This window comes from Halichoerus grypus, chromosome 6, assembly GCF_964656455.1.
Source record: "Halichoerus grypus chromosome 6, mHalGry1.hap1.1, whole genome shotgun sequence".
Lineage (NCBI taxonomy): Eukaryota > Metazoa > Chordata > Mammalia > Carnivora > Phocidae > Halichoerus > Halichoerus grypus.
In genome coordinates, this window is record NC_135717.1 from 54,955,832 (window position 1) to 54,980,340 (window position 24,509).

The 24,509-nt window shown below is 35.6% G+C and overlaps 1 protein-coding gene across 4 annotated transcripts in view; it reads right to left on the reverse strand.

Moving 5' to 3' along the window:
• Nucleotides 1–1,348: 1,348 nt before the first annotated feature.
• MINDY3 (MINDY lysine 48 deubiquitinase 3) overlaps nucleotides 1,349–24,509 on the reverse strand; it is an 86,682-nt gene continuing 63,521 nt past the window's right edge. For all 4 annotated transcript variants that reach the window (XM_078075177.1, XM_036097042.2, XM_078075179.1 and 1 more), the window contains 4 exons: nucleotides 10,028–10,100; nucleotides 7,754–7,841; nucleotides 4,148–4,219; nucleotides 1,349–2,316 (listed from right to left, as the gene is read on the reverse strand). In XM_078075177.1, coding sequence (XP_077931303.1) covers nucleotides 2,167–2,316; nucleotides 4,148–4,219; nucleotides 7,754–7,841; nucleotides 10,028–10,100 — 383 coding nt within the window. In that variant the 3' untranslated portion in view covers nucleotides 1,349–2,166. The remainder of the gene's footprint in view (nucleotides 2,317–4,147; nucleotides 4,220–7,753; nucleotides 7,842–10,027; nucleotides 10,101–24,509) is intronic.

Genomic DNA, 24,509 nt, shown 5'->3' on the forward strand with positions numbered 1-24,509 from the left:
TTAGCTTTCCAATTTCCAAACCTTTAATTTAAGGCTGTTCATTTCCCTCTAAGTATTGCTTTAGTCACATCCATAATTTTTGCTTTTATTTTTATTATCATTCAGTAAAACATGTTCTAACTTCCAATTTCTCTTTGACCCTTGCGTTATTTATAAGTGTGCTACTTAATTTCCCAACTTTTGGGATTTCTCTAGATTGCTTTATGGCCCAGCATATAGTCGATCTTGGTAAGCATCTCACATGCATGTGTAAAGAAAATGTATCCACAGCCTTAAGTGTAGTGTTCTATATCTGTCTCTTAGGTCGAGCTAAGGTCCAGTCATGTGAGTAAAGACCCCTCCAGTCTCCCAGCTGAGCCTCTAGATTGAGAAGCAGACAAGCCCTCCCCACTGTGCTCTGTTTAAAATCTACAGCCACAGAATTTGTAAAATGATTGTTTTATGCCACGAAGCTTTTGGGATGGTTTGTTATATAACAATCATAAAAAGTAAACACTATTTTGTAGGCTCAATGTTTACGGGAAAATCTATGCTTTTTCATAATCCTATGGAATTTGGGACCAGAGTTAGCACAATGTGTTTTATATACATTTGGAAGAAGCCAAGAGTAACAACAAAAAAAGACATCGCACAGCTGTAATTCTAGTAGCTAGTATCACACTCCTGAACATAATGTCACCAAAATTCTTTTCTTATGCTAAAACCTACTTATATTAGAATTGTTAACATTATAAAAATAAAATTTAAATAAAACCCCAAATTCACAGAGCAAATATATATTCAGCTAAACAATGAAGGTAAAATTTAGTTTTTTTTTTTTTTTTTTTTTAAAGATTTTATTTATTTATTTAAGAGTGGGAGTGAGGGAGAGGGAGCAGGCCCCACCGAGCAGAGAGCCCAACGTGGGGCTTGATGCCAGGACTCTGGGATCATGACCTGAGTTGAAGGCAGACACTTAACTGAGTCCCACAGGTGCCTATAAAATTCAGTTCTTAAATTCCTAAGAGGATACTTGACAAATGCTTCTCAAGTGAAGGAAGGAATGTATTTCTGGCTATTCACATTTCAAATTGCTGGGCAACAAACCTATTGAAATAAAGTAAAATCTCTCTTTAAAATGAACAGGATGGGGCTTCTGTAACTTTGTCTACTCAGGTTCTAGTACTCCTGGCTGTCCAAGTAAGTTACAGAACTCTGAGGTCAGCATACGGTTTGGTCTCCTTTTCAAGGTGTTGTGGAAGTTCATTAGGCATTTGTTCTATGATGTACTCTCAGGATTGCTGGGCAGAAACACTGTTGAGTATTAGGTTTCTTTTGAGTCACTAATAGAAAAAATGCCAAGTTACAGTTAAAGAAAAAAAAATGTTTATTTAGACCATCCACCAGGATCATAATAAATAATGCAATATACTAATGTAATAACAGATGTTCTCATGCATTTATCACATAAATATACAAGAAAGCTGGCTTACAGGGCTGCTGGGACAAATTTGGAAAAGTGTATTTGGCAATACAGTAAGTTAACAGTGTTAAGACTATCAAACAGATTCTCTTACCTATCATTTTTTGAAATACATCCTCTAAATATCAGTGAGTAAATGGTAATGTTCCCTTATAGTTTCTACTTTTTATAAACATGCCAGAGCTAAGCCAATTGGCAAAGAATCCAGGTTGATAATTTATCAGTATTCCTAATGGAAACCAGATTTTAGAGAAGAAACAACAAAGATTTAACTCTTGTGCATTTCAATGTGGAGGCTGATAGACTGCAAGCCAGAATCATTGAAACCATAAAATGTCTGAATGAAATAAAAACCCAAAGTAGTTTATAAATAGTAACTTTGATACTCAATATACAAATGCTGTATAGTATTAGGATGTTTACACTTCAATAAATGATCAATTATCTGACTGTAAAAGTGATGAACTCTGATTAAAGCTAGTAAATTTGCTAGTAAATTTCACATAAAGAGTTAAAATAAGATAACCTTTAACATAAAGCTTTAAAACAAATAATTTAAACATATCTTAAACACCGAAAATGTGTTTTTAATTGTTATTTACAGTTAATCAGTGATACCAGTGTATAGCTTAATGTAGCCGACTGCCAGTCTTGCATCCCTCTTTCAACATCTGCTATTACAATATTCCTTATAAATAGGCAAATTAGTTTAGTGAAGGAGAGCGATCTGTGGTCCACAGTAATTCAATGTATGGCCATTTGGTTTGGAGACAGCGTTTAATAGGAGTGTCATCTGTTTGTAGCATGGGATCTTCAAAACCCATAACAACTGCGGTCCCTTCAACATACATTACCTGTTGAACAAAGCAAGCCACAAAGGTCAACCAATATTCTTAGCCAATTCTTATGAAGGATATAAAACTGTGCATAGGCTAGCAAACAAGGCGTTGCATATTGTTTCATATGGAACTGTATATTTAATTTTATTTTGGTAGATATGAGCAAGAATATTTGCTTACTAGTTAATGTGAAAATATATTTGGAAACAAGATGATGATACACATTTTAACTGATAGCTTGGCAGTTGATTTTTAGATTAAGATCATGATTTAAAAAATGTGAATCCCGGGCGCCTGGGTGGCTCAGTCGGTTAAGCGACTGCCTTCGGCTCAGGTCATGATCCCAGGGTCCTAGCATCAAGTCCCACATCAGGCTCCCGCCTCTGCGGGGAGCCTGCTTCTCCCTCTCCCACTCCCCCTGCTTGTGTTCCCTCTCTCACTGTGTCTCTCTCTGTCAAATAAATAAAATCTTTAAAAAAAAAAAAAAAGTGAATCCTAAAATACATGCAGGTTGTTTTTGATAAAGGAAAAAATCATCCTTTAATTAACATATACCAGTTGGAAGAAATGTTTATTTTATTTATATAACATATACTTCTTCCTGCTTTAATATGGAGGCACTGGAATGGAAATGCTGTCTCATGAGATGAGAAACTGTAATAGAAATAGAGCTATATATTCAGAGGAGGACTTCACTTTCTTTCAATTTAAAAGTGTTAAATTTCCAGAGCTGGAGGCAAATTTGCTATTGTAATTATGAAATGCTATTCATGAGTGTACTCCGTACTGCATGAAAAATCATGGAGAAAAAAGAAGGGTGTTGGGACAGAAACAAAAAAAATTGGCAGATAAAACTAGCCAGGTAGTGGGGCGCCTGGGTGGCTCAGTTGGTTAAGCGACTGCCTTCGGCTCAGGTCATGATCCTGGAGTCCCGGGATCGAGTCCCGCATCGGGCTCCCTGCTCAGCGAGGAGCCTGCTTCTCCCTCTGACCCTCCCCCCTCTCATGTACTCTCTCTCATTCTCGCTCTCTCAAATAAATAAATAAATCTTTAAAAAAAAAAAAAAACTAGCCAGGTAGTTTATATACAGGGGCAGGTGGATATTGGAAACAAGTTTTATTCTGATTTAATTGCAATAAACTTTCAGACCTGTCTATGAAATAATATACTAATACCCCAACCCATTATAAGGGCTCACTGTGTACATTAAACGAGTCAGTCATTAATCTCTTTTTGTAGGAAGAGAAATTCCAAATGTAAAATTTAAAAGGAACAGATACAGACTGCCTTCTTCCAAAGTACAAATATGTTTATATATTCAGTGTTTGGTACACATGATTGTAATTATGTTCTTCCAATATAAAAGCTATAAGCTTTCTTAGTTTTAACTGGGAGTTTCCATAAAAACACATTTGCATCTTTATTTGCATTAATATATTACTTTCTAGTGATGAAATAAATTTAATACAATGAGACTACAACTCACATTTTTAACTCCCCACAGTACAACTTCCATTTCTGAAAAATTGTCCACAAAGAATTTAACTCAATTTATTACAATTATCAGATAAAACAGGACCTATTTCATGGGCAAAACTTGATTTAGTAATATCTATTCAGCCAAGAGTAACAAAATGTAGTAAATGTAGTTATTTTGTCAGTGAAACTATTGTTCCAAAACTCCAATGAAGATCTCAATGACTAACATATACTGATCAGATCAAAATATAACCAGTTCTAAAATACGCTGTAATAGTAAAGAGAATAGAGACTCTTAGAAAGTTTTATGGGAATCAAACCTTCTGATATACTCAAGGTGAAGACAAATTACTCTGAATGACCATACCTTCTCATTATAATTTGACTGCTTCAATCCATTGTAGTGATAGACAGTAAAAGACTCTGGACCACTGGAGCCCTATTATAAATAAAATACTATTAAAACTTTAAAGTATACTTTTATATTAGGCAATTTCTAATTAGCAGTTGAAAGGAAAATTTTGGTTGGAAAATCATTTGCTGAAACAAGAAACTTAAGACTTTATCTACTAGAAAACAAAAACTGAAATAGTTGCTTCTGGGGAAGACGCAGGAAAGTGGGGAAGTATTGATTTTTATCATAAGCTCTTCTGTACTGGTTTATTTTTTTTAAAGGACAGGGTTCTAAAACACAAAAGTATTTCCTAAAATCTTACCTCTCTTTTACTGGTTGTAAATAATTTGTTCCTCTCAATAAATACATAAGAGCAGTAATGTCACTTTTCGTTAGCCTGCAAACATCTCTGTACCAATATTTTCCATTCGGCTTACTATACTGAATTAGGGGTTTCCACCCACCCTCCCCCATCTAAATATTGTCAACTTTGAAATAGTGAGAAGAGCCTTGTGGGAAATGAAAACGCAAATTATAATGCTGAGAGCCTTTAATAATACCCAATAAAGAAGTGAAATCCTATAAATTCCTATTTTACTAAACTTGCAGGAAATCTGATCATGTTATCCCTACTGCCTTAACCTTCTGTTCTCAGCTAAAGATCAAGTTCAATTCTCCTAACCTGGTATTCAAGGCCATTAATGGTCTGGCCCCACCTGAGGTACCTGGCTCCAGTTATTTCCCTCAGGGCCTAGGGCCTTGTGTTCCTTGCCTTATCTGATTGATGTAAGGATGCGCATGGGACAAAAACTGGTCCTGGTCCGTATTAGAATTTGTTCCATTTCTGGAACTAAGAGAAGAGAGCTGCTGGCAACAGTGGCTTCCATGTTCTAGAGAAAGGAGGGGAGTGGGACAGACGGCCCCAGTCCTCCCTCCGTCCGTTCCTGAATGCCTGTAAGCTACTCCTCACAATTACCTTTCCCTCCCACTGCAGTCAATTCAGGCTGTGATTTGCAACCAAGAATCCTAAAATACAGGACCTAATCTACCTTTTCTGCCATTTCTCCACCTACTCGGTTGTCTGAATTTTCTGTTTCAGACAAACGTATTAAGTCATTTTCCCATGAAAAGACTTTTTGTTGTTGGCTCTTTGTACATTCATTTTTTTTTTTTAAACTTCTTGAAAGTTGAGAAGAGATCTAATAAAGCGGCGTGCTTGGGTGGCTCAGTTAGTGCTTTCGGCTCAGGTCATGGGATGGAACGCCTCATCGGGCTCCCTGCTCAGCGGGGAGTGTGCTTCTCCCTCGGTCTCTCCCCCCCCATGCTCTCTCTCTCTCAAATAAATAAAATCTTAAAAAAAGAGATCTAATAAATCTAAGCTTATAATTCTTTGCATCCTACTCAAAATGCTTTACAAAAAATAGAAAAATCAATAATGTGATCATTTTCTTAATTGTATACATGAGTTGATGTAGAATTAGTCTCTTAGATAATTTGGCTGTTTATTTTCAGAGTACTTTAACTCAAAGTAAACATTTTACTGGAATGGATACACAATTTATATTCTTTAGTTCCACTCATTAACAATTGGCAGAAAATGCTAAAATATCAACAGAAGGTAACTGTGACACAGGGGCCAGTACCTACCCTGGACTGAATTAGCCACTGTCTAGCTGTATGACTGCAAGCTATTTTCTTACATTCTCTAATCCTCAATTTCCTCGTTGACAAAATGGAGGGACTATAGTACCTAATTTATAAGGCACACAGTAACCCCGGGCACAGTTATGAGCTTTAAAAAAATGGTAGTTGCTTCTGCTATTCTTATTATAAACAAATTGCCTTGAAATGCTTCTCTGTATTCCTCTGCAGCCCCCCTAACCTCCCTCTCCAATCTGCCTTTCCTCCAGGCAAAGAAATTGCTCTTCCCTAGCACTACTTTAAGCGTTTGTAGATTACTGAAGTTAGATATTTTCCTGGCTGCCCTTCTGACCCCAGTTTTGCAACTTTACTTGATTAAATGTTTACTGAGTTTCACAAAATTGGTCTGTTAGGTACAAAGGAGTATAAAGATGACCTCAGTGGTGTGGGCGGTGGTCAGAAGAGATGCGCCACAGAAAGTTCAGAAGAATGAGAGTAGGTGGGAGTGTGACCAGTCTTCCTCAGAAGCAGCAGGTCTCAAACTCTGGCACCTGGAGAATCCCCTGGAGAAGGGACCTGAGGATTTGCATTTCTAATAAGCTTTTGGAGATTACACTTCGAAAGAACCAGGGGATTTAAATTACCTCAAGGAATACTACAATTAAAAGTTTAATTTCTTGAACTACTAAGTTCTTAGAATATTTACAAATACTACTATGTAATGAATCACATCTGAAAAGAGTTGGTAACTATCCCACTTTGTTTATATTTCCCAAGCACTTTTCAAAATCTGCCCCCAAATTCAGGGCAATGGTTTTTAATTTAATGCTATAAAGTTAATGCTATCATTTACTGAACATTAAGATATCTAAAACAGAGAGGAGACCACAATCCAGTAGTCATTTTAATAATGTCAGAAAAGAGTATTTTTTTTTCCATGAAGCATTTACCAAAATTTAAAGAAGTCTAGCTATCCTGTGATATACTGACTTTTTGAATTTCACCTCACTTTCTTTCCTCACATTAACCATAGCAGATCCAGATTCAGAAAATATGGGTTCTCTTTTAATTACCAAGACTGAATGTCAATAATGTCTACTCTGTTAAAGATAATTTAAACCTGAAACATCAAATTAACACTTATATCTTGACATTTTCCCTCCATCATTTTAAGCTTGGCAGTACATGTCCTTTATAAGGGAGGTGAAATAGAAACTGGCATTTCTATTGAAACAATGATCTTTAACATAAACCACAATGGTATCTGATGAAACGATCCCACTATATCTGGCCTAAATTTAGCATCTGGTTTAGCAGTAAAACCTTCACTGAGGTAGGAAACACGAAGAAAAGACAGGCGTAGGCTACAGAATGGGCTTTGTCAATGATGTACTCATAACTCAGGAGTATTGAGACTAGCTCCTCTCAAGACCCAGTGGAAGACAAGTCCTAACATGAAAGAGCACAGCTCCTCTCAAAGGTTCTTCTTTTACTCAACTAAAATTCTCCTGGAACTTAGGCGTTTCCCCAACATATGTACTCCTTTACCTTCTCTATTTATTTAAATGTATTTAAAAAGTTCCAAAAAGATACATACCATCTATGAATAACAGTGACCTGAGAGAAGGAAAATAGGGTGCAGGTGGATAAAGAGGATCTTACTCTTTTTACTCTCTTTCTCTGTTTCTTAATGTGTATATAGTGGTGCATGTATACTCTTCCACTACCCCCTCCCCAGAAATTTTGTGTTACTGTTTTGGAACACACATACCCTTCTACCCTCTCTGTATGGAAAAGTATTTACATCATAACTGTGCTTTCTTCATCTTCTATCTGCATGTTAGACCATTTTACATGAATAGAAAAGAAATGCTGAAACAATCACAAAATGCTCATCCCAGTAGAACAAAACATTAACTATTTCTTCAACTATGTTACCTGATCAGGAAAAAATTCTTGAAGGAATGGACCCAATAATATGATTCCTAATCCTTCTGGATCTAATTTATTCTTCATGAGATTTATACTATGGGGAGGGAAAAAAGAAAAAAGAAAATCAGTGGATACCAAAGGAGAAAAAGCTTATTTTCCTTCTTTCATAAAGATTAAATAACTAGTACTATAACACATCTGACTGCCAAAAATCTTAACAGCTGTTCTTTTTAGACCCTTAATGACAAATACACAGGAATGACATCTAATTCGCCAAAACTTGGTTATTTTTAAACCAGAGTACTCTGTTACTATTTAGAATTTAAATGATGATGATGACTTTGGAACATGGTCCCTTATTAGGTAAAGTAATTTAAAAAGCTTGGCTTGTAAAGGCAGGCTTATAACCTCCCACAGGCAATTCTCTTTGCTTCATAGGTATGCCTGAATTTAACAATCATATGAGGCATTTAACTTAAAAAAACGTTTAAGCTCAAAGAGAAGAAGAAACAGTATCAAAAGGCACATCAGATAATCAAAAACATCTCCCAAAAGACTTACTTTCAAGAACCAAATGCGAAGCTTAAAATTTAAGCTTAGACGATGTAACCCGGAGGGTAAAGGGTGAAGAGGTAAAGAGAGCTGAGGTGTAGTGAAGGACAGTGAGCGGCATGGACTATATATAGTATTCCAGAAGCAGCCTCCAGTGAATGGTGCTTTGCTTAGCCCTTGCCCTTTAGGTGGAGCCAAGGCTGGTGAAAGGGGTTATGTGTGACTAGGAGGGCAGAGTTGTAAAAATGAAAATGGTCTTTGCAGAAAATTTTCATTTTCCATGTTCTCTCCCCAATCCTACATGCCAGGGTAAATATACCTCGTTCTACAATGCAAAGGATATGACGGTTGAGCGGGTCTGAGTAAAGGCAGCAGGTTAGGACATGAAACAAATGAAGGCAAGGTCATATTTAATGTATTTAATTCATTAATCCTAATGAGGTGCTGTTCGTTTATAGGCCATCACATATTTTAAATGTGAGTAGACCAAAATACAGAACGAAGAACTCAGTCCAGTCTAACTTAGTATACTAACTTTATAATTCAAGGTATGTTATGTATTCTGATGAAAAAAGGAAAATTAAGTAGATGATATATAGCCACATATGTAAGAATTTGAAAAAAAAAAAAAAAAAATGAACTTTTCTTTTTTTCCTCCTTTCCCTCTTAAGAATTGTCAGTAACCAAAATTACTTGAGTTCAATTCTCTTTTGCAAATTACAGTCAATAAACAAGACGGTTTCTACTTGGAAATCCATTTAGAATAAATACATATTTTGTAAAATTGCAAATCATAATTACAATTATACCATTTATTGGACAAGTTCAATCTTCTGAATTGAGTTCCTCTTTAAGTTGGAAACAATAATATCATAGCTCTAGGTAATAAGAGACAAATTAATTCAGATGTGAGCAATTTGAAAATGTTTGTGTGTTTCATACTCTCAAAGAAAATACACCAAGCTATTTAAGAACAGTTTTATATATCAAGTTCTAAAAACTGCGTATACTAATATGTTTGATGATGCTTTTGCTGAATCTTTTCCTGTGATGTTTTGTAAGCTCTAATTTGTTCATTGTCAGATAACTTTCAGACTGAAAATAAACTGCAGAAGGAGGAAAAGTTAGTATAGATCATAGGTGATCTTTAAATTTTCCTATTTGAGCAAAAGATAAATCCCCTTACTGAGAGATTCTCCTGGATAACAAAAAGCACAAATTTATGAAAGAAGTTATAGATGTATCAATGTACAAAATATAAAAGAATGAAGAGGACATGATATTAACATTTGGCAAGACTGAAAACTATATTCCGTAACATACTGGGGTTGCTTACAAAGGTTTTAGATCAGTCAATTTAATGATATAGAATGTCCAATGTCTTTGATCAAATGTCTTTAAGACCAAGTCAGAAGGTTGCTGGTCCTTTAAGCAGGGCGACTAGCAATACGGACATTATAGGTAATTGTTATTACTTTCAGATATGAACAAAATTTAAAAAAAATGGAAAAGGTTTTGTAGTGAGAAAAAACAATAGAAAAAGAGTATGTTGAGTCTCTGCTATAAATACGGATTAGTTTGATTTCTTCCTAAATCTTTGCTTTATATAAAGAACTAAGCTGCCGATATGCAGGTTTAGATTTTTAAAAAAGGCCAAAATGTGTGTACTGTTTTAAATGTAATGGAATCCTTTTGAGTCAGTTAAATAATATTTCCTATTTAGCTTACTATTCAGGATCTGAAACAAGGTCCAATGCTTTCATCACATCTTCTAGAAGTGAATCAGGTATAAATCCATTATCTGGGGGGAAAAAAAGTAGCATTAGCATCTTGAATAAGAGTTTGCTTCAAGAAATGCTATGAGAAAAATCACGTGCCTATTACTCTCTTCTTTGAGTTTTCTTAGGCACAGAGGCAATGAGTTATTTTTCTAATAAAAAAAACTCCACATGACTTCTACCTGAGAATTCCAAGGAAACTTGAAAGTCAAATTACTCCTTTTTAAAGAGGCTTATAAATTTCAACGATAAAAGTGTTTTTCTATTTAAAGTTTTCATAATTATTTAGTAATTATGTCTTTGAATAACAATGTGAACCTTTAAATTCCCTTTAAGAAATCCAATTAAAATAAGTCTTTACCAACAAATTCCTTTAGTTACAATGTTGGTTATAATGTCATTCTTTTTGAAAGAATGTTAATGATGTGCTGTTATTTAGATATCTGACAATATAGGACCAAGAGCTATCCCTGTAACAGACTTCATTTAAATAAAAGCCATAGATTTAGTGGGAAAAATTCAAAAGTTGAAATGCAGAACAGAATCAAATGGTTGATGAAGACTAGTTTATGGAAAATACTCCTTTTCTTGGGCTTGCTGAGGAAATAGCATTGGGAAAGGGCCCAAACTTGGATGATGCAATAGCACATGACACACAAAGAAGGCGTGTAGGGCCATTTGAAATCACTGTTTGAACAAGCAAGTTCATTCCCTTAAATGTGCAATGTCTGAGTTTCTCTACCCATTTACTCATTCCTGGAGACTGTTTCAGCTTTAAATCAACTTTCCACACAATATCCTTTTCAGGAATTAGATAATTTAGAAACAAAGTCTTGTCATGGAGAACAAGATGTACAAAAGACCCGCTTCTATAATCATACTGCAGAATAAAATGTAGTGGTTCTTTCAGGATGTGGCATGGACTTTACCAGAAAGGAAAGAAGTTAAGATTTTACAGTCTTAAACCTCTTAAGCAGATGCTTAGCCATTTGAAGAAAAATGGGCCTTGACTAAAAGGCCAAGAATCATTTAGGATTTTTTTTTAAGATTTTATTTATTTATTTGACAGAGCGCACAAGCAGTGGGAGTGGGAGAGGAAGCAGACTCCCCACTGAGCAGGGAGCCCGATGCAGGACTCAATCCCAGAACCCTGAGATCATGACCTGAGCCGAAGGCAGAAGCTTAACCGACTGAGCCACCTAGGTCCCCCTCATTTAGGATAGCCCCTCATTTAAGATAATTAAACATGTATAATTTTTAAAAGTGAAGGTTTAAATCCAAATTTTCAAGTTACCAGTAATTTGAGGCATAGAGAGTAAGTAAAGAACTTGTTAGAAGGTACATGTGAAAATATTCAAGCTTTGTAAGCTTAAATTTGCTCAGGTTAAAAGGTAGAAAACTCATTTGTTTAGCTAAGTCACAGCTAAAACCTCAGCATTCAAAATGTAAAACAGGCTTTATTTGGCCACTAGTTGACCGGAACAATTCTCCGCATAGGTTTCCTTGTTTTTTGGGCTATCGTGTATATCCACCTGATAAACTGTATTACAGTGTTCCTCAGGAGCCCTGAATGGTGGGAGGTCTTATCTCTTCTTAACATAATTAGAGACTCAGCTTCCACCCAGATAAGGAGCTAACTAGCACTATAGAGAGGCAAACAACAACTAGGAAAACAACCTTCTTCACTCAAACACGATTAACCTCAAACATAGATATTCCAACATATTTTTAAGATACCTATGAGTATCTTAAGGACAGACATTCTGGAGAACAACAGTAACTACCAACTCAGTGATTCTACATTTAGTGTATACAGTATTTTAAAGCTAGACTATAATGTAATTTTCATAATATACCAAAGACTTTTACTATACCTCCAATTAGAAGAGGCGATTTGGAAAACTGCTTACCAAAAAACCTTTATAGTGATGTTACTTTATTCTTGAATTCATACCAAATAAAGTATCAGACAAATTCTTTAGAAAAAGAAATCCTTAAGTCTGAAAGCAGATGAAGCTTAGGACATCTAGTATTTAGGCAACAAATACCTGAGAGACGATTAAAGTAGAGATGCAATGATAAGCCCTTGGTACCAAGAGCAGAGGAAATACCAGTGAGGACCATTTGCTGACCAGTTACCCAGACCTCAGCAGCACTCTACAGCTTGAATGCATCGGTAACTTAACCAGATGAGCATAAAATGGACTTCCACAGGCTTTAAGGCTCAGAACAATGAGGAACAGGAGGTGGAGAGAGGACAAGAGAGTGCACCAGTTGTGATCTTAAGCAGTTAAATTGTTTTAAAACACTTGAAAAGGGGAAAAGCTGTGTGTTTAAAAATTAGAAGCTTTAACTGTAAAAAGTGTGGAGCGGTTGAGAGGAGGAATAACTCAATGTAAAAAAGCACCGATGAAGGAAAGTTAGCGTTGCAGTTAAGTGAGTCATTTCCTGATCAGCTCACCATTTACACTGAATCCTGATTTCTGTTCTGAAAGCCAAGGGAATAAAAGGGAGAGCCTGGCAAGTGTTGTCACTGGTTAAACTGCTGCAGGAGGAAAGCAAATCCCAGGAATTAACAGAGAAGGCAGGAGACTTGTGAGGGGATGGGGTAGAACACGGCAGCACTTAGGACTGTAACATTTTCAAACCACTGTTGGTGTGAGAGTCAAGTTTCTTGGGAATAGAAAATAAAATTGAGATCTAAAGGTAATTTAATGCCATTTGTTTTAGTCAAATAGTAAATTCCTTTTTACTAAACACTGTATTATACTTTACCTAATCCTATTAAAAATTTAGTAACGTATAGCTGCAATTTAATATAACCTGTAGAAAAAAGTATGCAACTTTTGTCCCTAGGCGAAATTATGACATTTTCATTTTCAGTGTTCCTTGGCCTCTTTGCCTTAGTATTACTACTGGTTTGCTCATCTGGCTCCCCAGTAGATGTGAGCTCCTGCCAAGCAGAGGTTGCTTGTCACAACAGCTGCTCAACAACCCTTGTTATATTTAATTATTCAAGCTAGTCCTAACTTAAAGTTTCAACAAAGTACTCTGTTCAGGCACCATGGTTCAACCAAAAATGCTTTGTAAACATATGAAAAATCAGAAAGAAAGGAGTAGTTAATTTATGGCTTGTCCTGCAGAACCACCTGTATTATGTGATGGGAAAGCTACAAAACAAAACATGGCGGGGGGACACAGAGAAACTATTGGTGGAGGGTGGTGGGCTACACCAAACAGCGCTAACCTTGCTACAGCAAGGTGAAGGATGGCAGTGACGATGGGGGGCGGGGCGGGGGGGAGTAGCAAGGGAACAGAGAAGAAAATGGTATCATTTAAGAGGAATAGAGAGGACTGAAATGAACAAAAGGCAATTTCTAGAGAATGTCTAAGGGCTGATGAATAGTAAACAGTCACTGTATCTCATCAACCTAAAGAAATAGCATTTAAGGGGCTCTTTTTAAATCCAAATACATATCCCTTGCCCAAACTGGGCTGCTTCCTGAAATGTAATTATACCAGGGGGAGGGCTGAGGGAGAATAATAAGAGAAAACAGAACAAATCCCATTGTGTGTAATACACAAACATGTGTCTATCATTTCAAATACCATCTATGTAGAATTCAGTGCTTTGAAGAAAACTAAGCTCTGTGCCACCTTTTTTTTTTTTTTTAAAACAACGACATGGTCAATTTATTGAGTACTTGAATAATCCATGTAAAGTAGGTATTAAGTCCATTTTAGGGAGGAGAAAACTGAGGTTAGGAACGTGCCCAACATCACACAGCTGAGTAACAGAGGTGGGATTTGAATCCAGGCTGTCGGATACCAACAGAAGTGTTCTTAGCAGTTTAGGAAGCCATTTGACTTTTAATTTTGAATTGTAGTTGATATTTAGTGTATGTATATGTGTGTGTATATATATATATACACACACACACTGATTCAATTATATGTTACAAACGTTCACCATGAGAAGCATATTACAATATTGACTATATTCCCTATGTTGTACTTCTCATCCCTGTGGCTTCAATTTTAGAATTGAAGTTTGTACCTCATGATCCCCTTCACCCATTTTGCCCCTCCCCGCAACCTCCTCTCATTTGGCCACCATCAATTTGAGTCTGTTTCTCTTGTCACCATTGTTGTTGTACTGCTGGCTTGTTCCTTTGTTTTTTAGATTCTACATCTAAGTAAAATCATATGGTATTTTTCTTTCTCTGTCTGGCTTATTTCACTTAGCCTTATACCCTTTAGGTCCGTCGATGTTGTTGTGAATGACAAGATTTCATTCTTTTTTATGGCTGAGTAACATTCCTGGGTATAGACCACATTTTTATCCATTCTTCTATAGACACTTGGGTTGTCTCCATAGCTTGACTATTGTAAATAATGCTGCAGTAAACACAGGGGTGTCTCTGTCTTTTCAAATCAATGTTTTCCTTATCTTCTGGTAAATATCCAGAAGTGGAATTACTGTATCATGTAGTACTTGTATTTTTAGTTTTTTGAGGAAACTCCATACTGCTGTCCATAATGCACCAGCCTGCATTCCACCCCCCTGCATGAGGGTCCCTTTTTTTCGATATCCTTGTCAACACTTATTTCTTGTGTTTTTGATACCAGATAATTCTGACTGATGTGAGGTGATATCATGATTTTGATTTGCATTTCCACTAATGTGATGTTGAGCATCTTTTCATCTGTCTGTTGGCCATCTGTAGGTCTTTTTTGGGAAAATGTGTATGGCGGTGTTCTCATTTTAAAATTGGATGTGTTTTTTTGGTGTTGAACTGTATGAGTTCTTTATATATTTTGGATACTACTCCCTTATCAGATATATCATTTGCAAATACCTTCTCTCATTCAGTGCTTGCCTTTTTGTTTTGCTGGTTTCCTTTGCTGTGCAAAAACTTTTTAGTTTGATGTAGTGCCAATAGTTTATTTTTTTTGTTTCCCTTGAGGAGACAGATCCAGGAAAATAGTGCTAAGTTTGATATCCAAATTACTGCCAATGTGGGTTTTTTGGGGGTTCATTTTTAGGAGTTTATGGTTTCAGGTCTCATATTTAAGTCTTTAATCCAGTTTGAGTTTATTTTTGTGTAGGGTTTAAGAAAGTGGTCCAGTTTTTCCAGCCCCATTTATTTTAGAGATTGTCTTTTCCTTATTGTATATTCCTGCCTCCTTTGTCATAGATTAACTGACCACATAAGCATGGGTTTATTTCTGGGCTCTCTATCCTGTTTCATTGATCTGTATGCCACACCATACCGTTTTGATTATTATAGCTTTGTAGTATATCTTGAAATCTGGAATTGTGATACTTCCAACTTTGTTCATCTTTCTCAAGCTTGCTATGGCTTTTGTGGTTCAACATGCAATTTAGGATTTTTTGTTCAAGTTCTGTGAGAGCCACTATTGCTATTTTGATAGGGATTTCACTGAATCTGTAGATTGCTTGGGGTGATATCAATAATTTTAACAATATTAATTCTTCCAATTCAAGAGCCTGGTCTATCTTTCCATTTGTGTTTTCTTAAATTTCTTTCATCAATGTCAATGTCTTGCAATTTTCAGAGTACAGGTCTTTTGCCTCCTTGGTTAGATTTATTACTAGGTATTTTATTCTGTTTGATAGAGTTGTAAATGGCATGGTTTCCTTCCTTTCCCTTCTTATTAATTCATTATTTCTATATATTGATTTTGTATCCTACAACCTTCCTGAATTCATGAATTAGATCTAATAGTTTTTTGGCAGAGTCTTTGTGGTTTTTTATATATAGTTGTATGTCATCTGAAAATAGTTTTACTTCTTCCTTACCAATCTGGATGCCTTTTATATCTTGTCTGATTGCTGCACCTTCCACTACTATGCTGAATAAAAGCGGCGAGAGTGGGCATCCTTGTCTTGTTCCTGATCTGTATTCTGCCTACAAGAAACTCCATACCTAAGGACACATACAGACTGAAAGTGAAGGGATGGGAAAGGTATTTCATACAAATGAAGTTAAAAAAAAAAAAAGCAAGATAGCAATACTTACACCAGACAAAATATAGACTTTAAAACAAAGGCAGCAACAAGACAAAGAAGGTCATTACATAATTCCAACAGAAGACATGGGAATTGTAAATATCTAATTATATAAAGCAAAAATTAACAGACCTCAAGGGAGACAATGAGAGTACTACAGTAATAGGAGACTTTAACACCCCACTTACATCAGAATATTATTTTATCCATTCAGTCAGCCTATAGCCTTTCATTGGAGCATTTAGTCCATTTACAGTTAACGTAATTTTTATAGTTATGTATGTATTGCCATTGTGCTGTGGTTTTCTTTAGCGTTTGAATTGCTTTCTCTTTGTGTATCTTTTGGTTATCATGGGGTTCATATAGAGCATGCTGTGTGTGTCTATATTAAGTTCAAACACATTCTAAAAGCATTATTTATTATTCCCTAGTCCACATTTTATGTATACAATGTCCTGTTTACATGTTTTTTTGCATCTTTTGACTAATTTTTGTACATGTAATTGATTTCACTGCTTTTGTGTTTTAACCTCCATATTGACTTTATACATAATTAATCTACTACCTTTACTATAATGTTTGCGTTTACTAGTGAAACTTTTCCTTTTCATAATTTTCTTCTAGTTGTGGCCTTTTAAAGGAGTTCCTCGAACCTTTCTTGTAAGGCTGGTTCACTGGTGAGAACCTCCTTTAACTTTGGTTGCTGTGAGAAACTCTCTCTCTTCTTTGATAGCCTAGCTGGGTTGAGTATTCTTGGCTCTTTTTCCTTTCAGCCCTTGAACATATTAAGCCACTGACTTCTGGCCTGCAAAGTTTCTGCTGAAAAAATTAGCTGATAGCCTTATAGGGTTTCCCTTGTGAAAGCTGGGGAGCAAGATGGGACATCTAGGTACATGAAGCTCAAAGATCCCGAAAGATCTTCTTCACCAAAACATGTTACTGTAATCAAGCTCTCAAAAATCAAAGACTGAGAACTTTGAAAGCAGCAACAGAAGAAAAGACTCCTCATATACAATGGAATCTCAATAAGGCCATCAGTGGCTTTCTCAGCAGAAACCTTGCAGGCCAAGAGAGCACGTGCTCAAAAGAAAAACCTGTCAACAAGAATACTTTACCTGTCCTTCCTTTCTGAATGACAATTTTACTGGGAAAGCTAAGGGAATTTATCACCGTGTACCCACCTTATAAGAAATACTAGGGTTTTTTAAGGCTGAAATGAAAGGACACTAAATTAGTAACATGAAAATGTAAGTATAAAAGTCAATGATAAAGGTGACTATACAGTCAAATTCAAAATCCTCTATTGGAAGTGTAACAGAAGACTGTTTATGTCAAACACGTCAAGGAACTAGAAAGAAATGAAGTCCCACATTAATGGAAGGAGAAAAAAGGAACAAGAATCAGAGTGGAAATAAATGAAATAGATACTAAATAGAAAAAGATCAATAAAACTAAGAGCTGTTTTTTTGAAGAGACTTGAGAAACCTTTAGATGCACCAAGAAAATAAGAGACGACTCAAAGAAAATCAGAATCAAAGACACGACACCTGATACCACGATCATAGAAAATACAAATGATCAGAAGAGACTATTAACAATTATATATTAAATAATGGGACAACTAGACAAGAAGAAACAGATAAATTCCTAGAAACCTACAACAGACTAACTGTGAGTAAGGAAATTGAATCAGTAATCAAAAAACCTGTCAAAAGTCCAGGACCTGGTGGCTTCATTGATGAATTCTAAATGTTAAAAGAATACATACCAATTCTTCTCAAACTCTTCCAAAAATAGAAGAGGCAGGAATATTCCCAAACTAGACAAAAAATGGCACAAGAAAGGAAAATTGCAGGCCAATATCCCTGATAAATACAGATGCAAAAATCTTCAACAAAGTATTAGCAAATCAAATTCAGCAATACGTTAAAGGTATGATACACCACGATCAAGTGGGATGTCAGGACGGTTTAACATCCACAACTCAATCAATATAATATACCATGTTAACAGAATGAAGGATAAAAAAAATCGATCTTCTCAACAGATGGAGAAAAAGCTTTTGACAAAATTGAACATCCATTCACAATTCAAACTCTCAACACAGCAGATATTTATAAAGGGAACTACCTTGACACAATAAAAGGCCATGTTTAACACTCAATAGTGAAAAGCTGAAACCTTTTCCTCTAAGGTAAAGAACAAAGGTGTCTACCCTCACCATTTTTAGTCAACATAGTATTAGAAGTCCTAGCCAAGCAATTAGGCAAGAAAAGGCATCCAAATTGGGAAGGATGAAGTAAAACTGTCACTATGTGCAGAGAACATTATATATAGAAAACCCTAAATAAATACTAAAAAATGGTTTAACAAATTCAGTGAGGTTGCAGAATACAAAAACCTGTTGCATTTCTATACACTAATAAAAATAATCCCATTTACTATTGCATTAAAAGAATAAAATAGGAATTTAATGAGTAAGTTAAAGAGCTATAATACATTAATGAAAGAAAGATACAAATAAAAAGCTATTCTGTGCTTATTGATTGGAAGGATTAATACTGTTAAAATGTCCATAGCAAGCTACAGATTCAATGCAATCCCTATCAAAATACCAACGGCATATTTCACAGAACTAGAATAAACAGTTCTAAAATTTGTTTGGAACCACAAAGACCCCAAATACCCAAAGAAATCTTGAGAAAGAAGAACAAAGCTGGAGGCATCACACTTCCTGATAGCAAAGTACATTACAAAGTTACAGTAATCAAGAGTATGATACTAGCATAAAAATAGACACGTAATGGCAGAGAATAGAGATGTAAACCCACAAATGGCCAATTCATAACAAAGGAACACACAAAAGGAAAGGACAGTCTGTCTCTTCTATGAATGGCATTGGGAAATTTGGGAGAGCTACATGCAAAAGAATGAAACTGGACCACTGTCTTATACCATACATAAAAATTTAATATCAGAAAACATGCAACTCCTATTAGAAAACATAGATGGAAAGCTCTAGGACATGGCTTAGCTATGACTTCCTACCAAATGGGAGAAAATATTTGCAAATGATATATCTGATATGGGGTCGATATCTAAAATACATAAACTCATACAACTCTACAGCAGAATACCTGAACAATCTGATTAAAATATGGGTAGAGGATCTGGATGGACATTTCTCTGAAATAGATACACAGATGGCCAACAGGTATATGATGAGGTACTCAACATCACTCATCATCAGGTAAATGCAAATCAAAACCACAATGCATTATTACCTTACACTTGTTGAATGGCTATTATCAAAAAGACAAGAAATAACAAGTGTTGGCAAGGATGTAGAAAAAAGGGAACATTGGTGCACTGTTGGTGCAGCCACTCTGGAAAGTAGTATGGAAGTGCCTTAAAAAATTAAAAACCTAACTCCAAAAGATATGTGCACCTCCATGTTCACTGCAGCATTATTTATAATAGCCGAGATATGGAAGCTAAGTGTCCATCAATGGATGAGTGGGGAAAAAAAAAAAAAAAAAAAAATATATATATATATATATATATACACACGCACACACAATAGAATATCACTCATCAATAAAAAAAGGAAATCTTGCCATTTTCTACAACATCATGGAAGGCGAGGGTATTAGGCTAAGTGAAATACATCAAAGAAAGACAAATGCTATGTGATCTCTGTTACGTGGGGAATCTAAGAACAAACGTTGGCTCACAGATAAAGAGAACAGACTTATTGCTTTGGGGCAGGGTTGGTGGTAGGGGATAGAGAATGTAAAGGTTGAAGGGTGTCAAACATGTAGGCTTCAAGTTACAAAATAAAGGGATGTAATGTACAGCAGGGTGATTACAGGTAATATTGTACTGCATATTTGAAAGATGCTCAAAGAATAGACTTTAAAATGTCTCACCACAAGAAAAAAACCTATGTATTGTGAGCATTTCACAATATACACAGTCATTATGTTGTGCAGCTGAAATTGTCTTATGTCAATTATACCTCAATGAACAAACAAAACAAAACGTTCTCACCCTGTAATGGTGTGTAAATCACTTTGAACTCTAGCATATAGGTTAAGAGGCAAAAGTGTTAAAAATAATTATGGCTACAATATGTTAATGAATACACAGTATAAAGAGATGTATACTGGGACATCAAAATAAATTATGAGTACGGCACATAAATGGGCAGAACTTTCTGATGTAACTGAAGTTAAACTGTTACCAGCTTAAAATGGATGGCTGTAAGACATACGATGAAAGCCTCACAGTAATCACAGAGCAAAAACCTGTAATAAATGAAGAATCAAAGCATACTGCTATAAAATCAAGTCACAAGACAGCAAGAGAAGAAAGGAACTACAGAACTGTAGTCAGAAAGCAATTAAGAAAATGGCAATAGTAAGTCCTTACCTATCAATAATTATTCTAAATGGTTTTAATTCTCCAATGAAAAGAGTGGCTACATGGATAAAAAAAACAAAACCCAACTATACGCTGCCTACAAAAGACTTCACTTAAACTTGAAGAACTCTCAGAGGGATCAAAAAAAGATTTTCCATGCAAATGGAAACCAAAGAGAACAGGGCTAACTATACTTATATCAGATAAAATAGACTTTAAGTCAAAAACCATTACAGGAGAAAAGGTCACAATGTAATGATAAAGGGATCAATTCATCAGGAGGATATAACAATTGTAGACCTTTATGTACCATATTTTGGAGCACCTCAATTTAGTAAACACTCATTAACACGGGAGAGAATTTTAGACAGCAATGAAATAAAAGTGGGGTATTGAATTCCTCTACTATTAACAACGACGATCGATGCAGAAAATCAGTAAGGAAACAGTGGACTTAAATGACACTTTAGACATATACAGAAGACTCTATTCAACAGCAGCAGAATGCATATTCTTCTTAAGTGCACATGGAACATCCTGGATAGATCACATGATAGATCACAAAAAATGTCTTAGCAAATTTAGGAAGATTGAGATCATACCAAGTATCTTTTCTGACCAGCAAGGTATGAAATTAGAAATCAGTAACAAAGCTGGAGAATTCACAAAATCATGGAGATTCAACAACATGCTCCTGAACAACCAATGCGTCGAAGAACTCAAATGGAAAATCAAGAAATATTGTCAAATGAAAATGGAAGCACAACATATCAAGACCTATGAGATGCTGCAAAAGCAGTTTTAAGAGAAGTTTAAGAAAGATCTCAACTTCACATTACACCTCAAAAAACTAGAAAACAAAGACAAACTAAGTCCACAGTTAGCAGAAAGAAGGAAATACCAAAGATCGGAATGGAAATAAATGAAAGAGAGACCAGAAAACCAACAGAAAAGATGAGACTAAGAGCTTGGTTTGGAAAAAACAGACAAGCCTCTAGCTATATACACCAAGAAAGAGAGGGCTCAAAATCAGAAACGAAAGAGGAAACGTTACAACTTGATGCCAGAGAAAGTATCAGAAGAGACTATTATGAACAATCATGCACCAACAAACTAGACCACCTAGAAGAAATGAATTTCTAGAAATATATAACCTACCAAGACAGAATCATGAAGACACACAAAATCTGAACAGATCACTAACAAAAAGGAGACTGACAAAGTAATCCAAAACCTTTTAACCAACAAAAGCCCAGGAACAGATGGTTTCACTGGTGAATCTACCAAACACTTAAAGAATTAATGCCAGTTCCTCTCGAAGTGTACCAAAAAAACTGAAGATGAGGGTATACTCCTCAACTATTTTATGAGGCCGGTATTATCCTGATACCAAAGCCAGATAAGGACACTTCAAGAAAAGAAAACTATAGGTTAATATCCCTGATGAATGCAGATGCAAAAATTATCAATAAAATATTAGTAAACCAAACCCAACAGCACATTAAAAAGATCATACACTATGATCAAGTGGGATTTATTCCAGGGATGCAAGGATGGTTTGACATACAGAAATCAATAAATGTGGTACATGTCACATTAATAAAATTAAAATATGATCATCTCAATATGCAGAAAAAGCATTTGGCATAATGGAAATCCCTTCATGAGAAAAACGCTCAAAAAATTTCTTATAGAAGAATGTAGCAGGAGGGGAAGAATGAAGGGGGGGAAATCGGAGGGGGAGAAGAACCATGAGAGACGATGGACTCTGAAAAACAAACTGAGGGTTCTAGAGGGGAGGGGGGTGGGAGGATGGGTTAGCCTGGTGATGGGTATTGAGGAGGGCACGTTCTGCATGGAGCACTGGGTGTTATGCACAAACAATGAATCATGGAACACTATATCTAAAACTAATGATGTAATGTATGGGGATTAACATAACAATAAAAAAATTAAAAAAAAATTTCTTATAGAGGTTATGTTCCTTAGTGTAATAAGGGGCACAGATGACAAACCTACAGGTAATATCATACTCAATGATGAAAAAAAGTCCTTGCCACAGCAATTGGGTAAGAAAAAGAAAGAAAAGGCATTCATACAGATGACATGATCTTATATATATAAAACTCTAAAGACTCCCTTAAACCACTGTTAGAATAAATGGTTTCATTTTATATGCAGGATACAAAATCAACATACTGATACCAGTTGCATTTTTATACATGAACGGACTAGCTGAAAGAGAAATTAAAGCAATTCCACTTAAAAGAGCATTGGAACAATGAAATATTTAGGAATAAGTTTAACCATGGAGATGTAAGACATATACACCAAAAATGAAGACACTGATGAGAGATCAAAGATGATACATAATGGAAAGATATCCTGTATACTTGGATTGGAAGAATACTGTGAAAATGTCCATAGTACCCAAAGTGATCTACAGAGTCAATGTAATCCCTATCAACATTCCAAAGAAATTCTTCACAGATAGAAAAAATTTGTTTGGAATCACAGAAGACTGCATAGCCAAAGCAATCCTGAGAAAGAGAAATAAAGCCAAAGGTGTCATACTACCTGATTTTCAACCTGTATTACACAGCTATAATAATCAAAAGAGTATGGTTCTGGCATAAAAACAGGCACATAGACCAGTTCAGCAGAGTAGAGAGCCCAGGTTTAACCCCATTCATATATGGTCAACTAATTTTTGACAGGGATGCCACAAACACACACTGAGGAAAGGACTGTCTCTTCAATAAATGGTGCTGGAAAAACTCGGTATCTACATGAGATGGCTATGAAATGGAACGAAACTGGACCCCTTACATGACTCACAAAAATTAACTTGAAATGGATCAGAGACTTAAATGTAAGACCTGAAACTGTAAAACTCCTCTAAGAAAACATAGGAAAAAAAACCCCTCATCATTGGTCTTGGCAGTGATTTCTAGGATAAGACATCAAAACACAAGCAAAAAACCCCTAAAATAAACAAGTGAGGTCACATTAAATTAAAGAGCCTCTGCACAGCAAAGGAAACAACAAATTGAAAAGACAACCTACAGAATGGAAGAAAATCTTCCCAAACCCTCTATCTGATAATGTGTTTGGGGCGTTAACCCCTTAAGAATTCATAGAATTCAATAGCAAAAAATAAAATAATCCAATTAAAAAAGAACAATGGGTCTGAAGAGACATTTTTCTAAAGACAACAAATAGCCCATAGGCATATGAAAAGATACTCTATATCACTAATCATCAAGAAAGTGCAAATCAAAACTACAATGAGGCATCACCTCACACCTGTTAGGATGGCTTTTATCCAAAGAGATAAATGTTGATGCGTATGTGGAGAAAAGAGCACCAGTATATACTGCTGGAGAAAATATGAAATGGTACACCTACTAAAGAAAACATATATAAAAAATTACTCAAAAAATAATTGAAACCAGAACTACCATACGATGTAGCAATCCTAGTGGTAGGTATTATCTGATGGTACTGAAATCAATAGTTTGAAGAGCTATCTGCACTACCCCAGTCACTGCAGCATTGTTCACAACAGCCAAGATGTGAAAACAACCTAACTGTCCACCAGGGGATGAATGGATAAAGAAGATGTGGTTTATATACCTATATATACAATGGAATATTGATTAGCCATGATAATGAAGGAACCTTCTGAAAAAACATGGATGGACCTCAAGGGCATTACGCTAAGTGAAATAAGTCAGACAAATAAAAAGAAATACTGCACAATGTCACTTGTATGTGGAATCTAAGAAGGCTGAATTTGTAAAAAAGAGAGAAGAATGATGGTTACCGGGGGCTGGGGAGGTAGGTTAGTGGGGGAGGTGTCTTAAAGATGTTACTTGCAACTAGTAGATAAATAAGTTCTGGAGAGCTAATGCACAGCATAGTTATTATAGTATAAAATATTGTGCTATAAATAAACTTCAAAGTTGCTAAGAGA